The sequence below is a fragment of the Ammospiza nelsoni genome, chromosome 11, assembly GCF_027579445.1.
Source record: "Ammospiza nelsoni isolate bAmmNel1 chromosome 11, bAmmNel1.pri, whole genome shotgun sequence".
Lineage (NCBI taxonomy): Eukaryota > Metazoa > Chordata > Aves > Passeriformes > Passerellidae > Ammospiza > Ammospiza nelsoni.
In genome coordinates, this window is record NC_080643.1 from 15,095,003 (window position 1) to 15,112,392 (window position 17,390).

Genomic DNA, 17,390 nt, shown 5'->3' on the forward strand with positions numbered 1-17,390 from the left:
GGCGGGCGGACAATCCCCGGGGCTCGGGGCCCGCTCCGCCCACAGGGGCCGGGCCGGGCTCGGGGGCGGGGCCGGCGCCTCACGGCTCCCTCACGCCAGGCCCCGCCCCCGCCCCGCCCCGGCCAATCAGACGAGGCCCTGCAGGGGGAGGTCACGTGGCGCTCGGCGCGTCCTTCCGTCCGGCCGCGCGCGCGGGGCCGTCGCGCGGGAGGTGAGCGGCGCGGGGTCGCGCGCGGCGGGCGCGGCCCTGATTGGCTGCGCGTTCCCGCCTCAGGGCAAGGGGGGCCGAGGGGGCTCGGCCGGGCCGGGGCCGCTCCTCGCCCGCCACCGGCGGCAGCCACGGTGTGACTGCGGCCACGCTGTGACTGCGGCACGGCCCGTTCCGCCTCTCACACGCCCCCCTCTGTTCTCTCCTGCAGCCGCGAAGGGCGAAGTTGCCGGTGCCGCCCGGCCATGCTGGTCAGCGAGAGGCTGAAGCGCCTCTTGAGGCTGGTGCCCGGGGAGCGGCGCTTTGGCTTTTACAGGTTCCTGCCCTTCTTCTTTGTGCTCGGCGGAGCCATGGAGTGGTTCATGATCAACGTCCGCATCGGCGAAGAGACCTTCTGTGAGTGCGGGGCCAACAGCAGCGCGGGCTCGGCGGGGCCCGGCCCGGAGCGCTCCGGCCGCTCCTGGGCAGACACCGCTCCTGCGCGGGCAGCAAGGGGCACTGCGGGCTCTGCCTCCCCAGCAGAAACAAACAAAAATCCTGGGTTTAGATACTGAATAAAATTGAAAGAGGATACATTTAGATTGGATATTAGGGGAAAAATTCTTTCCTCTCAGGATTGCGAGGTTCTGTCACAGATTGCTCAGAGAAGCTGTGGCTGCCCAACCCCTGGAAGTGTCCAAGGCCAGGTTGGATGGGGCTTGGAGAAAACTGATCTAGCAGAAAGTGTCCCTGTCCATGGCAGAGGGATAACCTTTAAGGCCCCTCTCAAACCATTCTGCAATGGTTGAAAAAGACTCCTGAGGTTTGCCAGCGTTTAAGCAGAGGTGTGGCATTATGTGACTTCTACAATTTAAAAAAAAAGAATGAAAACAGCTCAAGAGAACTTGGCTAATGGCATTTAGTTTGTGTAAGTTAAAGCATTTATTTCTAATGTGACTTTCCTCCCCTTAATAAACCCTGCTAGAAATTTTTGTGTACTTCACTGAAGGGACCAGCTCAACTGTATGTGGTATTGGGGAGCAGGGAGGCAGGAAAAATTACTGGGAAGACCATGGAGGTGGGAATAATCCTGTGTTTTGTTGATATAAAAAAGACTAAAATACTGAAGTCAGGCTGGAAGCCCTCAGGCATTGACTTCATGCCTATAATTTAATTTCCCTTCAGCTAGTTAGGGCTTTTGTGATTTTAATTACCCTCGTGGGAAAGTAGACAAGAAACAACTGTTTCACATTGGAAACTTAGTTTTCCTAGAAAAAGATTTCATTGGGACTGATGGGAAGAACTTTAGCCTATATAGGAGAGAACCTGAGCTATTATAAGTGGCAATAAGGATTTCTGTTGGCTTGAATTTCCAGTTGCTTGTCAGTCAGCATCTGCAAGAGAAGTCTGGATTGAAAAGTGTAAAAAGAGATTACAGGATTCATGTATTTAACACCAGCTTGCACTGGGGAAACTCTAACATCAAACATCTTTTTCTGCAGATGATGTTTACCGCAGGAAACAATCTGAAAGACAGTACAAGGCAAGGATTGAGAAAGGGGAATTTTCAGAAAGCTGAAACTCTTCAAGGGGGAGCTCCTGAGTGCTTCAACTGTACAAGTGCCAAAGCCACAGCACTGCCACGTTGAAGGTGGGGGAAGATGTTGGCTCTGCAAGATGAAATGTGATCCACATGTGTAATGCACTCAGATGGTTCTTCCATATCTGTAATATTTGTATTTAAATGAAGTGAAAATTTCATTGTATTTGGGCCTTTGCCCCTAATTTAATGCTTGCTTAGTGTTTTTAAATAAAGTAAACTGAGTGAACAGTCTGGCTGTTGCTTTTGTTTGCTTGGTGAAACACCCCCCTTGTGACAAGACCAGTGGGAAAGAAACATTACAGGGTGCATCCATCTCAGCATAATGGAAATAGTAACTTTGAGTTAGTTTCTTTTGTACTTACAGGAGCTGCTCTGGCAGCTGACTTGTTTTCTTTGCAGTGTGGTACAGTTGTAACTGGATAAAGAGCAGAGATTTGCTGCTCAGTGTTTGCTCAGCCCACAGTGTGTGGAGAGTGAGCTGTGTGTTGGGGCTGTGCTGCCCAGGTCTGACAGGGAGCACAGCAATGTGCAGTGTCAGTCCTGGCACCCCTGAGGGGTGGGAATCCTGTCCCCAGGGCAGGAGAACAGGGTGGCTGCTGTGTCCCAGCAGGGTTTGCTCCTTGCACAGGGACACCAGAGCGCTGTGGGGTCAGTGACTGGTACAGTGTAATCTTTGGGGATCCTGCTTTGATACAATTGTTTAATTTCTGAGGGTAGTCTGAAGGTGCAACAAAGAAACCAATTCTTAAGATCAGCCTAAAATCAATCGCGAGGGAGTTCATGCACTTACAGGGGTTCCTGTGCTCCTCCTGCCAGCCTTTGTAACTTCAGCAACTCAGAGACAGAGGCAGCTCTGTAGAGGTCAAGGTGCAGGTTCTCCACTTGCAAAACAAAGGGGAACCTTCCTGTTGTGCCTTCCAAGGACTCAGCCTGGAGGATTAGTGCTTCTTGGGTTTTCAATGGATAAAAGCTGACAGAATTAAAGATGTGACTGTGTCACTGCATATTTTGACTGAGAAGCAAGTGAATAACTTGAGGAAAGCCTCTATTTATTCCTCTAGAATAAGAACCTTTGACTTTAGTTCCAAGGTAGAGCCCAAAACTCATGAACAAGCTCATTTTGCAGTCACAGACCATCACACTGAAGTACAACCCTGACTGTAGCAGTAAAGAATAAAGCAATAATGAAAAAGCCAGATTTTGAAAACTCCTGAGCTTTAGCTCCGTGAGATTTTATTTCTTGAGCCTTTTGAAACTCTCTTGTGCTCTGTTGTCATAAAACCAAGTAAGTTTTTCAATATATGTTTTTTTTTTTTTTTTTCCAAGCAAGAGCACTGTGCCCTAGTTATTTCTCTGGACTCAGGAGCCTGATGTGAAAACTTCCTGAGGCTTCCTTGAAGCACTCAGAGTGTTCCACAGACAGTGTGAGCCAAGCCCAGTTCCCACTTCAGACCTCTTGTTTTGCAGTGACTGTTTCCCTTGGCAGCTGAGAGCACCAGGCACATCTGGAAGATCTCAGGGATGTCTCCAGCCAGGTGAACAGAGAGGGAGGGAGGCTGCAGTCACTCACAAGATGTCTGGTGTCAGGGAGTTCCGTGTCACTGATGCTGCAGGAATAAAATCCTCTGGGTTGGCATTGCACCACTTCAGGCAACACAGAGCTGTTATGACAGAATATGAAGCTTGACATTTAGAAATCTGAGCCGCAGTCTCCATCCTCAATGTGTTTGCTAGTGCTGACCCCTTGGCATTTTTAGATTTTGCCAGTCTCTCACTAATGCTGGAAATCAGAATAGCTGCAATTGCCCATTCCAAAATTCCAGCCCATTCCACAGCCAAGCACACTCAGGGATTTAGTATCAGTTTTAAATTACAGCCCATCTTCAACAACCAAAGCCTTCATTTGGTTTTGCAGTTTTATTCCTGCTGACTCCTAACTCTGTGCTCTTTGCCTTCCCCAGTACTTTCTGACTCTCATATCCCTGTCTCCCTCCCATCCTGCAGCTTCCCCCATCCATCTGCTGTGGCAAAGGGAACAGGGAGGAAGCAAGAGCTCTCCTTTGGCTCAGCACTCAGGCTGTTCCAGGCTGCTGGAGTGAGCCAGGGTCACAGCTTTCACTTCCAGCCCTGCCAGCTCCAGGGCTCAGCACATCCCTTCCTTCTGCAGGGAATTCAGCTGCGTCCACCTGGAGCACAGCTCACACCCACCAACAGCATTTTCATGTGCTCTGCAAAGGCAACAGCTTCTGGGTGAGACTCAGCACAGCAATCCTGCTGCAAGCTTTCCAAACTGTGGAAGTCAGGGCAAGATTGACACCAAGCATGGAAAAATTCAACTCAGTAAGGCAGCAGCAGTAAAAAGTCACCTCGGAACAAACAGTGATACCCACACTCAAGCAGTGCTGCTCACCACTCCAGCATTAGGGAGGGGACAACTCCACCACCAATCCAGAATGCTTCTGTGGAAAAAATGAATCTGTTGATCATTCCCCTGCAGCTGTGCATACAAGGATCTGCTGAAAAACCTGTGGCAAGCCAGGGAAGAGCTGAAAGAAGTTTATGGCTAAGGAAGGGTGTTTGTGCCAGCCTGCACTCCTCCCTGGCACAGGGCTGCAGCAGTTCTGGCCAAGCTTTTCAAAAGCAGCAAAAGGAAGTAACAGCCATCTGATGTACTGGGGAATTTTTCCTTGGTGCAAAACTCTTCCTGTCATCAGTGGAAGCATGCTTTTACTTTGGAGTTAATACACAGATCCAAACTGCAGCAGCACTCTGCTCCTGGCCATCCCCAGCTCCTTCAGAGAAAGGGGGAAAAAAATCTTCTGACACTGGTGGGATGAATGCTGCTCCTGAGGAACTTCCTGAAATCAGTACTGGATGCTGGTGCTTTATACCAAAGATGAGGGTCAAATTAGACTCACTGGCAAATGCAGTTGGCAAAATTAATATAAGGTTTCATTTTATGAACCAAAATTTCACTGAACCAGAGCTCACACAACGTTCAGTGCCCAGACATTCTGAAACTTCAATTTTGTGCACTTGTAGCTAAGAGGGAGCTACATTCATTTATGGTTGATCTTTAGTATCTCAGACTGAGCAAATAAAATATGGAGGATGATCAGAATTAGTTTCCTCTAGGCAACAGCAACAGAAGTGTAGAAGTGTTGTGAAACTGGCAGCCTGAATGAAAGGCAGCATTTATCCCCCAGGCTGAAAACATGGCTGTGTGTTAATTAAGTAATGCTGTGTTCTGACTGTTTAAATAGCTCTGTAAATTGTATGCCAGGCACCTTGAAAGGTTCCTGTCACTTAATTTTTCTTGAAGTTTGTACAGAAAATTTCTATCCTTGGTTCTAATTGAATTGTGTAAAAGATGTTTTTTCCATGTTACTCATCTAATTTCCTCTATTAAACAGCCACATGAAAGACAATCCTGAACCACATCAGCTTCCATATGAAATTAAGGTTTGCTGTTTACTTTCAAATCAATTAATAAGGGGGCATCTGGGACTGACTGAATCTTACCACCTCCACTCAGCTGGTTCCCAATGCTTCAGATATTTTTCAAGGTTCACTGTTCATGCTCGTGATGGCTCAATTTCCAACACCACTGTTCTTATCACCTACAGGAACACCTCAAAATACACAGGTCAATAGAAAAAGGATATATATATAAAGCACACATGTACCAAGGACTCGAGAACATCTGGATCAGCTACAGCCAGAATTACTTGAATTAAAATTAAAATCCTAACAGAAGTCTTAATGGAACACTCAAACCTGGTTAATCCAAAACACTTTGCAAACTATTTTTATTCAAATTAAAAAGACTCAGGTAAACAAAGTGATGGTACATACATGTTATAAACCTGGTTAGCAGCTCAGCCTTCAGCAGTACAAGATCTAATGAAAAGCCAAGCATGGATAAACCAGGTACAAAAACATATGCTGAAAAAAAGTCACCAACATCAACGTTTTGAATTTTTACACAAACAGTAAATTTTCTCATGGAAGGGAAGGACTGAGGAAGAGAACAAATAATTATTAGTTGTCTCCAACTGGTTTATGAAAATACCTGTCCTGGTTTTATCTATTTTCCACTCTCACAGAAGCCAACCATTGCCCACACATCCTTTTATTTTAATATGAAAGTTTTGTTTACGCCAGTACTATGAACGGCAGTGAAAAACAGATGAGGGGCTCAAACACCCACAAAAGAGAGAAAAAGAGACAGACAAACATGTCTTTTTTTTTTTTAAACCAGAGTGAGAAAAGTTTCTTTTGCTGGTTTTGAATTCTAGACTGTAGCCATTATATCCTAAATTTCACTGCAATCGACTGAAATGCCTCCAGTATAGAGAGAAACGATTTTGAAATAAATAAGGCTTAAAATAATTGATCAGGGCCAGCCCAGTGGCTTAGTGGTAGTGCTCTGCACTGCCTTGAGGGAGGAGCCAGGTTTTGTTTGCACTTCCAATCTCTTGCTCCTGGGCCAGAAAGAGCAGTGAAAGGAGGGATTCAGCTGCTCGGCAGGAGAGAGCCAGTGCTGCACATCTGCTCATCACTGACCTTCAGATAAATTAAACATCTGAGTTATACAGGCTCCAAAGGGAGTCCCATCCAGTCCTCAAAAGAAAATAAATAAAACAATAATTTAATTAAAATTCATCCCAGGTTCTTTGGTGTAATTTTTGTTAATGCTGAGAAGTAGGAGAATCTGGTGGTGTATTAGTACAATCCATGATAGTTCCAAATGCTCAAAAACTAGGATTTTGCTGCCTGATTCACTTCAACATCCCATCTTTGTGGCTAAAACCTGCAAAACCTATAGTAACATAAACACATTTCATAGGGGTGGTCTAAGACTATTCAATTTCTACTTTATTAAATAAAATTGGAAATTTACAAAGGCCAGTAAAGAACTTATGTACCATGGGTGTGCTATTTGTAGAGTTCAAAACTGTCATTTCCCTCTATGTTGTTTTGCTCCATTTCCTTCACATCCATTGCACATGTGACCTAAACTAACTTTAAGTGCCTATTTGTAATTACCTGGGGTATTTTGTGCAATGACTGGAAGATTGCAATAGGAGAGGGAGAAGAATTGGCCAGTAAAATTAAATCACAGTTTATACTTGCAAGGTCACTTCCCTCATGAGTATTAATTACATCAGCAAAACAAACCCCAAAATATCCAGTATTTGAAGGAAAATATTTAATTTAACCTTCTGTCAAATATACTTAAATGAAAATGTTCTGTACCAACAGACTTTAGAACTCATTTCCACATGATGAACATCTCTAGCATAAATGAAGTGTATCAGTAAATAATTTCATTTGGGCTGAGTTGGAGTGCCCACATTCCTGCTGACTTTTCCCAAATTCATAGAGCTTTCCCAGTTACTTAAAAGCAATCCAAAAGAATTAATTCTTTTTCCAAAATTAAATAAATGATTTACCTTTAAACAAATAACTTTGTAGTCCAAAAGGTTGGTTAGTTGAGGACAGGTAAGTTTTTAGCAGAAGGCAGCCACAGCCTTGAAATTTGGCAAGAAGAGTCGATACCTACTTTACTTAGATTTAAAAAAAAAAAAAAAAAAAGAAAAAACCCCAAAACAACCTCAACCCCAAACCCTTTGAAGGCTGCAATGCAAGTACTCTATTTCTCCAATGTACTGGGTATGCTGACCTTACACATACCATACAGTAGTATTTTACTTTCAAGTTAATTTAAGCATCAAATTTCACTCCAATTTGCATTGCAAAACTTTCACTAAGGTTAATGAATACACTTAAAGAAAGCATACAAAAATGTCTTACAATGCCCAATTGTGTGAATTTCAAAAAACATCACATTACTTTACTAACAGAACAACTCCACTTTTCTCCCCTAACTTACCTTCCAAGACCTGGGCTGGTTCTGAGTTTTGTGAGCCTCTTCCAGCAGAGACAGAAGCTCGCAGGGAAGGGAAGGAGCTTCTGTCCCACTGCTGGGTGTTGGGGACGTCACAGAACCCCCAGCCCAGGCCATGGCAGATGAAACATTTCCCCTCTAAGGGCCTGCCAGCACAGGGGCTGTGTTACTGATTTAGGATCACAATGGCCTTGGCTACACAGTTAAATAACTGGACAGGACTGGACAACATGAGCAGTCAGGACACCCTTGTCCCGTCCACACCAGCACTTCCAGGGCTGCTGTGGCCCACCCAGCTGCCTCAGTGTTGACTTGGAATGCCAATTCTCCTTGGTGCCAAAGCACATCTTACCTTTAGCTTCTTGAAAGAGATCCTCCCTGTTCACACCCGAGCAGTTCTGCCCGAAGTGGCCAGCACACACAAGCACAGGTACACACATTCTCATAGGATGTAAACTATGACTACTTCACATTCCACTGTATCAATCTGTAAATACTTTGTTTTCCTTTTTTTTTTTTTAATATAAAAACAATGGCATCAGATTCTCAGCAATAAAGTATAAGAAAGATGAATCCTTGACTACACTCAACCAATTATGAAATCGCCTTTCAAACAAAGGAAACATATGCAAAAAATCTGTGTATTCGATAAAGTCAACTTAATATAACAAAAAGTGAAATATGCTTATTAAAAGTGTCCTTATATAAAAATGGTCTTGCAATGTACAGTAAAATGCAATACAAATTATTGTTGGTTATCTCTTGCCACCCAGTAAGCAGAGCAGCCATTGTCCTGGGCTGTGCCTACACGTTCTCCAGGTTGTAGGCCTGGCGGATGTTGAGGGTGTCGCGCAGCATCAGGTCCCGCAGGCGCCACAGCGCGTCGGCCATGGTGGTGTGGGCGCCCTTGCTCTTGAGCCAGTGCGAGGGCAGGCGGCTCTCCTGCTCCTTGGACAGGTGCACATCTCGTCTGCGTGCTGCAAAATCAACAAGGGCTCCATTACCTCACTGTCACACCGTGTCCACTCTGGCCAGCTACTGACCCAGCCCACACGGCCTTACACAGACAACGCAAAAGATTGGAAGCGCTCTTTTCCATGTGGGGACAAATGTCCTCTGATTATTGACTTGGAAGAAGACACCTCAGGCTCTGGTGACTCCCCAGGTGAGAAAGAGGGCATGACCTGATGGCAGGGGGGAGGGGAACATGACTCTTATACCCCAGAGGAGGCCCACAAGTGTCACACACATCTTTTATGAAAAATCCTTTCCTTGGGATTTTTTCCTCCTGGGAAGCTGGGAGGCCTCAGGAACAAAATGTAAACAATGGTTATTTGCTGCTGTGGAATGCAACAGGTGCATCTGTGATTGGTCTCATAGACTTGTTTCTAATTAATGGCCAATCACAGCCCAGCTAGCTCAGACTTTCTGTCCAAAACACAAGCCTTTGTTATCATTCTTTCTTTTTCTATTCTTAGCTAGCCTTCTGATGAAATCCTTTCTTCTTTTAGTATAGTTTTAATATAATATATATCATAAAATAATAAATCAAGCCTTCTGAAACATGGAGTCAGATCCTTGTCTTTTCCCTCATCCTCAGACCCCTGTGAACACGGTCACACACAAGCAATGGGATATAAGTGGGGATGGGCAGGGGGAAGGACTGACCAGGGAAGAAAGAGAGACCACCAGGGCTAACATTTAGGGGGGAAAAAAGGGGAAGACCATGAGGTCATAGGATAAAAATCATGTGAACAGTGTAAATTACCAAAACACCCAGTGCAAACAACTAAGTAACTGTTTAGTGCAACACAACACCTCATGGCTTTTTCTAGAGAAAGGCAAATGTAACTCTACAATGTAAGATATTCTATTTTTGCTCCTAGTATTTAACCCCATACCATTGCGCTTAAATCTTAGGTTTATGCAGAGCTGGTGGAATTTGCCTGTGGATAACACATATATTCTCAATCTGTTGATCTATCCTTAGGAATTAATTACATGTGTATGTTTTAATATGCAAACAGCAGATGCATGTTGCATTTTCTATGAAAGCAAAAATAACGGGTTATGAGGAACCCAAAGCCTTACCTGCAAGGGTCTGGTCCCACTTGCTGATGCTGTTGGACTCAGCACTGAGCCCCTCAATGTATTTCAGGTAGGCTTCAGAATGGAGAAGCCTCTGTGTCTTTGGTGGCGGGGACACGAACATGGGCGTGCTGGGCTGCTGCATGACGGGCTGGCTGGCGGGGCTCTGCCCGGGGTACGGCGGCGGCGCCTGCTGGCCCGGCGGGCCCAGGATCCCGATCTGAAAGGGAAACCAGCCAGGGCTCACACCCAGGGCACTGCAGGCAACACCCCAGCCTCGGGGCAGCCTCCTGCAATGGAGCGTCAACTGAGGTTATGTGCAAAAGCCTGAGGAAATATTCCTGGAGATGCACGGAGAAAGGAAGTGCAAACCAACCATTCATACTCAACAGACATAGTTCATATTTCTGATTTATGTAAATATACTCTCATTTGTAGCCATGTTATTTTCTGAAAAATCCTTTCCTTAGGATTTTTTCCTCCTGAGAAGCTAAGAAGCCTCAGGAACAAAATGCAAACAATGATTATCTGCTGCTGTGGAATGCAACAGGTGCATCTGTGATTGGTTTCATGTGGCTGTTTCTAATTAATGGCCAATCACAATCCAGCTGTCCAGACTGTCTCAGTCAGTCACAAGCCTTTGCTATCATTCTTTTCCTATTCTTTTCTAGCCTTCTGATGAAATCCTTCTCTCCTATTCTTTTGGTATAGTTTTAATATAATATATGTAATAAAATCAAAAATCAAGCCTTCTGAAACATGGAGTCAGATCCTCGTCTCTTCCCTCATCCTCAGACCCCTGTGAAAACCATCACACTCATTATCATCACCATATCTTTTCTAACCCTAATTACACCTTTTATCTCCTTTTTGTTTCATTTCTTCTCCAATTTGATCTGAAATACTGTGGTCTGTGAAGTGCAAAAATTAACTCTAAAACATCTAATCCAAACTGATATGGATCCTTGGACAACTGGGTTACTTCAGCAGAATCTCTGTCAGGCAGAAATTTCAGGCAGGAAAATTCCCAGTCCTACAGAAGAATTCCCACCACTGTGCTTAACCAGCAGCCCAGCAGCACTGAGAACTCTTAGGACAGACATCCTGTGGTCTGGAATAACTCACTGTCATGACATCAACACTTTACCACTTAACTTCTGGTACTCATAGAATCACAAAATAGTTTGGGTTGAAAGAGGCCTTAAAGCTCATCCTATTCCAACCCTCTGCCATGTGCAGAGACACCTTCCACTAGACCAGGACACTCCAAGCCCCACCCAACCTGGCCTTAAATGACTCCAGTGGGTGTCACCCACTCCAGGGGTGGGGCAGCCACAGCTTCTCTGGGCACCCTGTGTCAGTGCCTCTGAATAAATAACTTCCTCTCAGCAACTAAGCTAAACATCTCCTCTTGTTGTTTAAAACTATTCCCCTGCCTCTGACCACTATCTGCCCATGCATAGCCACCCTCATTCCTTTTCTTTACAAATGATGCAAAAATTTGGTCAGTAAAATTTGGAATGTTCCGAACAGTAAACCTGCATTAATCACTGAGAAGAAACATCAGATCATCACAGTTACCCAAACTCATAAATTCTGAACTGCCAATGAACATTTGCTTCATCAGTTTGTGAAATATGAATATTTTTTACCTATTCATCAAGAGCTGATAAAATGGGCAGTGTCCTCACTGTGTCACAAAGCACACAAAACCTAAACTATCAGCATTTTCACACTATGCTGAAATGACTCAGTTCAGTAGAAAACTAAGACAAAACATTGCCTTGTTTATACTGAAGTTACCTCACTGGACCAACCTCCTGACTGTAACAACAATTCCACCATCAAATACAGACATACACTCTGAGTATGAGATATTAACTGGTTCTAAACACATCAGAATATTTCATTTCTGTTCTCCCTGGGAAAGCCTATGTGCATCCCTACATGTCTGAACTGGGATGTTGCTCAAGTGACAATTCTGAGCCTTAGAGCCTCATAAACAAAACAAAAATGACTCACCTGCTGTCCAAAAGGACTTGCTCCTGGTGCTGGAGTGCCTACCATAGGGGACACATTTTGGCCTATAACACCTATATTCCAAAATATAAAATAATTAGTCTTACTTCAGAGCAGTGACAAATTCCTTTTTGGTCTTCAATAGCAGAATTTATACTTTGATATCACTGCTTACAGTTATTTTAAGTAGATGTACAACATTCAAATATCCCCCTCACCTCTAATAAAAAACTTCACAAGTTTCTGAATGAAAAAAAAAAAAAGCCAACATGACAACTACCAAACATTGATATGTGGCCTGTTGAATTATTTAAGTTAGAGAAATGCACACTGAATAGGTTTTGCTTTTCAGGTGTTTTTCATGTTACTTAGTGACTGCCTGACTGCATCTTTTCATTTATAATGTATTTGGCTACACAGGATCTTCCTGAAGTCCTTTCCTTTAAGAAAGGAAATGCTGATCTGCTTTAGCAACATTTAACATTTCCTTGTGTTCAGTTTTGTAAAATATTTTCACAGCAGGATAAAATTCAAGCCTTTGCCCAAATTCTGTTACTTCTCACTAATACAAACTGCAACTTGCACGTTAAGGTTCAATAGCCTTAAATACAGAACAATGAATATTTGAAATCAATGTTAAAAAAAATGCTGTTTTTCTCAAGCATATTAGGACTTCTCCCTGCTGCACAGAGTGCAGCACAACTGTGTCAGTCCTACATATAAAAATGTACAGATCTAAATGAGTCATGCAGTTCCTGACATTTGACATAGAGATGCTTGAAAGTTATGCTGCTTTTCTTTCTGTTTGTGCCACTTCTCATGCTCATTCATTGGAAAAGCTGCAGACTAACTGTGCTCTTCCTGAGGTTTAATTTCCATGAATTAAATGCATGATTTCTGTATCAGTGATCAAAGGATGTGCCACTGGGTTTCACTCACTAAAGGGTTTTCCAAGTGCACTTTCCATTTGATCACAGCTCCCATTTTAAATGTATCTGTCAGAAGTTGGGAAAAACATTGCCAACACAAGCCTTGGAACTGGTCCAAAGGGAAGGAAGGGCTCTGGAGGAGGGCACCCTCCCCTTCCCAGCATCAGAGCACAGCTTCACCCTCAGCCTGCTGTGCCCAGCTCAGCATCACTCCACTCCCAGACACTGTTTCTTTGCTAATGCACATCCTGTCAGTTTTCCACACAAACATCCAGCCCACAGCAGGGGGAACAGCCCTTCAGAGGGACGCAGTGTCCTGGATTCACCTCCCACACGTTTGGCAGCTGCTGTGCTGCTCCCTCTAGGTGCCATGGCAGGGAATCCACAGCCCAGCCAAGCTAGAGGGTGGTGCTGATGGACTTCAGAAACACCAGGCAAGCAAACAAAACCTCCCCAACTCACATCATTTATGTACAGATTCATAAAATTCTTAACAGAGCTTCTGATAAACACACTTGCAAGGGGGTAGGGAGAGGAAAATGAGACCATTTTGTCCACAGCTTGTTTACTGCTGAACAGAGGGATGGCACATCTTTTTCACAGGCACATGAGTTATCAGAGGTAAAAAATGAATCATAGGAAACAGGAAGAGAGGCCAGACAAATGTTTTTCACCTTAATTAGGACATATTAATGGCATTAACACTGGCAAAATATGTTTCATTTAAGCCTCACTTTTCATCAAAAGTGTGGTAAAAATACAGTAAATGCAGTAGAAATGCTCTCAAAAATCAATTCAAAATTTTGCCACAGAGAATACTGAATTCACACGTGTTTCTAGTCACTGTTTCATCAGCAAGCTTTAAGCTGAACACTGTTTTACAGTAACACATCACTGCCCCAGTGGCCAAGGAGTCTCACATGACCAGGCTCACTTCAGTGCAGTCTGACATTAACACACTGAAAAAGACTCTGGTAAGGAAAGAGAACAATAAATTTCATTTGTAAGTTCACTTCAAATAAGAAAAGGATAAGTGCAGAGACACTTCAAATGACATAAGGATATGAACAGGCTGATTTCACCTTTTCACACTTCTGATAAACTCAAGTAAAATCACCAAGGCTTTTTGGGCTGGAACAAACCTCCTGCTGGAGCAGCACCAGTTTCTCCAGCACCCTCTCCCTGAGGGTTTACTGGCCATGCTGCAGTGTCAGTGCTTTGCACACCCCTCACATTCAGCAGTGCTGCTGCTCAAAAACCAAAGGCACAACCACAACAAGCTGCAGATAACTCCTGTAAGAATGGGTCAAACCAAGTACATGACAATGAAATAAAGAGGGAATGAGGATGAGGCTCTTACCGGGTGCTGGGATGCCTGGGATGCCTGGCATACCTGGCGGGAGTTGGTGGGGTGGGGGCACCCCTGGGTGAAGTGGCTGCATGCTGCCCATGCTAACAATGCCATCAACTGGGCCCTGCAAAGGTGGCAGCACCGGTGGATAGCCACTTATCATGCCTTGAAGGACACAACAAATTTCAAACATGCATCAATAACATGCAATATGGTCTACATAGTATGCACAGACATGCACTATCCACACACACACATAAAAAAAAGCACCTTTAGTACAGCAAGACAACACTACAATTAGTATCTTGCAAAAAAAAAAACAAAACAAAAACTAAAAATAAATATGAAACACTATACTTTTGATGAATTAGTATTTAGTGTATTTGTATGCTTCTCACAAGGCAATAAATGTTGAATATTCAAATATGTTAACACAAGGAATAAATTCAGCCACAATTAAATGTTACTAATGCAAGCAGTTTTAATACAGCTTAAAGCTCTGCCATCTGCATACAGATTACAAACACAACACTGACTGGCCAGCCCCATGGCCAGCCCTGCTCTGTGGGCTGCTTCAGAGGCCACAAAAATAAACCCCAGACATGTTCCTGCAGTACACATGCAAAACTGATGCACAAAAGCCCTACAACATTCACATACTTGAAACTAATGGCAGTGATGGGTGATTTTTATTAAACCATCTCCAGAATGAACTGAAGCAGTAACACAAATTTTAAACGTGGGTTTAAAGTGCTGGGCTGCAGTAAGTTACACTCATGGCATTAGACTGAAGGACTTAAAGGAGCACCTGCAGTCCCTCACAGAATTCCACTGTCCATGTCTGCAAGGTGTCTTTAGAGGAAAATCAGTGACACTGCAAACACTGTATTGTGTTGCTGCTCAATAATTTTGTTTTCTGCATGTATGGGAAGAAAACCGAGAGCTTTCTCTGGCTTTGGCCCAGATTTTCTGCTGTCCATGTAACTGCACTATGCTTGTTAGGCCCTGGAATGTTTAATTTAAATGGATGCATTGCCAGGTAAGCAAGGAAAGGGGTTGGAAAGACAATGAAAAGATGACAGAGGACAGAAGCAGGTCTAGAGAGATGAGGTTAGTTAGAAATGCAGATTTGCTGGGGCATCTACAGTCTGCTCTAAGAAACCACCAAGCCTTTGCCACACTCCCTGTAATTCACAGAAGGAACTTTCAAAACAGAGATTTCTGGAATGAGACTGGTCAAAAACTCTCATTAGTTCTGACTGAGAACAAAGCTGTAATAAGGTCAGGGTCTAAATAGGGAGAGCAGCTACAAAATAAAAGCTAAACCTGTCACTTCCTCAGGATGTTACAGAAGTGAGAAACCTCTAATCCCAAAAGCTTTACATGGAGAAAACAACAAGAAAATAAAGAACTAATCTCTCTTGAGACCTCATTTTCCACAGGGCAGCAAGACTGATATGTGAGATATGCTGTAGGTACCTATTTCAAATATCTGGAACCTTATCTGTACCTCTTTATTACAGGGAAACCCATATATCTAAGGGAGAAAGGAAAGAAGAAACACAACAAAAGCCTCCTTGGCATGAAGAGCTCTCACACTGTAGCTACTGCCTGGTACCTCCAGTGCACCTGCGCTGCTGACACCTCTTCAGAGCAGTTAATGCACTTCTGAAGCTTTCAAACAAACAAACAGAAAACTCTCCAAGGAATCAAACCCATATTTATCAATCATAGAAGCTTAGTTCTACATTTCCAATTAAAACACTCAACAACTGGCTAATAAAGGTGCCATCAAACTTCCATGAGAAATCATTTCTTGTAGCTCATTCCGAGCAAGAGAAACCATTTTCTTATCCCATGTATGAACTGCAAACTTTTATTTTAAACTACCAAACATGGCCAAGCTATTTCCAGCTCCCACAACTGTGATTTAGGATGTCTTTGAAATTACTTGTTCTCCTGGTTTTTTATTATAGCAATATAAGATTAAGTAGACTTTTGCAATAACTTAATGTAGAAGACACCAAAGTGCTGCACACTAAGAGAAACAAACTTCAGAAGGCTTCCAGATTTCCTGGCCCCATGGGCCATAAAGAAGTTCTGTGATGGAGAAGCTCTCTGAACTAGCAATCCAAGGATGGAGGAGGATGTCAAAGAGGTCCAAACAGAACAAGATACTTCCAAGTAGGACTTGTGAAAACCAAAAGATGAAAGATTGTGTTTTTCTAATGAGCCACTGAAGGAGAACGAGTTTAAAAGGATCTGCTCCATCATCTATTTTAAGGAAGTATTTCCCAAAGCCAAAGTGAAGACTCTTGAGTGTTGACCTGCTCAAATAAGACAATGGCCTGAAACAGAGTTTTGCTGCCACAGGAAATAAGGTAGCATGCGTAGGTGGCAGAATGCACACTTTTGGGTAAGTTTTAAGGCAGTGTTAACAGCAAGTACCACCATCCATCAGCACCTGCCTCCAAAAACTGGAAAAGTGACTCAGTGCCAAAAAACCCAAGCACCAAACTAAGAAAACACAACCACAAGAAGATGGTATTTCTACATATTCTAGATTGAAGTAAATTATTCACAAAAGAGATCAGAACTGGGAAACTTTTTTTCCCCCCTCCTTTTTCTTAATATATGCACAGATAAGTGTACACACACACACACACACAAACATACACCAACTGCAAACAGTTCAGAGGGAAATTACCATGAACAGAGTGAAAAAAGGCCAAAAGAAAAACGCAACTCAGTGTAAATAAATGCTTTATAACCTGGAGATCATGAACCAACTAAGGAATGTGCCTTCAGTTAAACATCCATGCAGCCTATTTACTGAAAGGGGATTTAGAGATTGTGATGAAAAACACTTCAGGCTGTCAGCTTGAAATAAGGCCACAGCCTGTGAGATGAGAAAGAAAAAGAAACATGACAAAAGAATAAATGGAATAATTGGAATGTCTTAAGGGAAAGTTAAAAAGACCCCAAACTCAAACCCAGAACCCTCCAAATACTCATTTTTATCTAATCAGCACTATTTTGATCTTGACTGAAGCAATTTAATTCTTATTTTAATTAGAAACTGGGGAAGGAAAACAACCTATCAGGTCACACCTAATTAATTTTCTCACCCATGTATGGCTGATTTCCATACAAGAATCTTCAGTGGACTACATTGTCTTCAGATCTGATCCTGAAAATACTTACTCTGAGCATACTCCCTATGAAATCAAGCCGGATTACAACTGGTAAGGAGCTCAACACCCAGCAACAGGGACCTCGTGGAAGAGTTCTCCAAGCTCAGT

General features: G+C 43.4%; 2 protein-coding genes across 4 annotated transcripts in view; one reads left to right on the forward strand and one right to left on the reverse strand.

Annotated features, from left to right (window-relative positions):
* The first annotated feature begins 139 nt into the window (after positions 1-139).
* Positions 140-2,018, forward strand: LOC132078241 (ubiquinol-cytochrome-c reductase complex assembly factor 5). The gene is made up of 3 exons (XM_059480283.1): positions 140-211; positions 420-604; positions 1,690-2,018. Exons 2-3 carry the CDS (start codon positions 454-456, stop codon positions 1,764-1,766), a joined length of 228 nt encoding a protein of 75 aa, XP_059336266.1. The 5' UTR covers positions 140-211; positions 420-453; the 3' UTR covers positions 1,767-2,018.
* Positions 2,019-5,571: 3,553 nt separating this feature from the next.
* The window catches only part of PBRM1 (polybromo 1), a 54,561-nt gene continuing 42,742 nt past the window's right edge, over positions 5,572-17,390 (reverse strand). For 2 of the 3 annotated variants that reach the window (XM_059479894.1, XM_059479895.1), the window contains 4 exons: positions 14,098-14,253; positions 11,812-11,882; positions 9,793-10,009; positions 5,572-8,678 (listed from right to left, as the gene is read on the reverse strand). In XM_059479894.1, coding sequence (XP_059335877.1) covers positions 8,506-8,678; positions 9,793-10,009; positions 11,812-11,882; positions 14,098-14,253 — 617 coding nt within the window. In that variant the 3' untranslated portion in view covers positions 5,572-8,505. The remainder of the gene's footprint in view (positions 8,679-9,792; positions 10,010-11,811; positions 11,883-14,097; positions 14,254-17,390) is intronic. The other variant, XM_059479897.1, reaches the window with a different exon arrangement.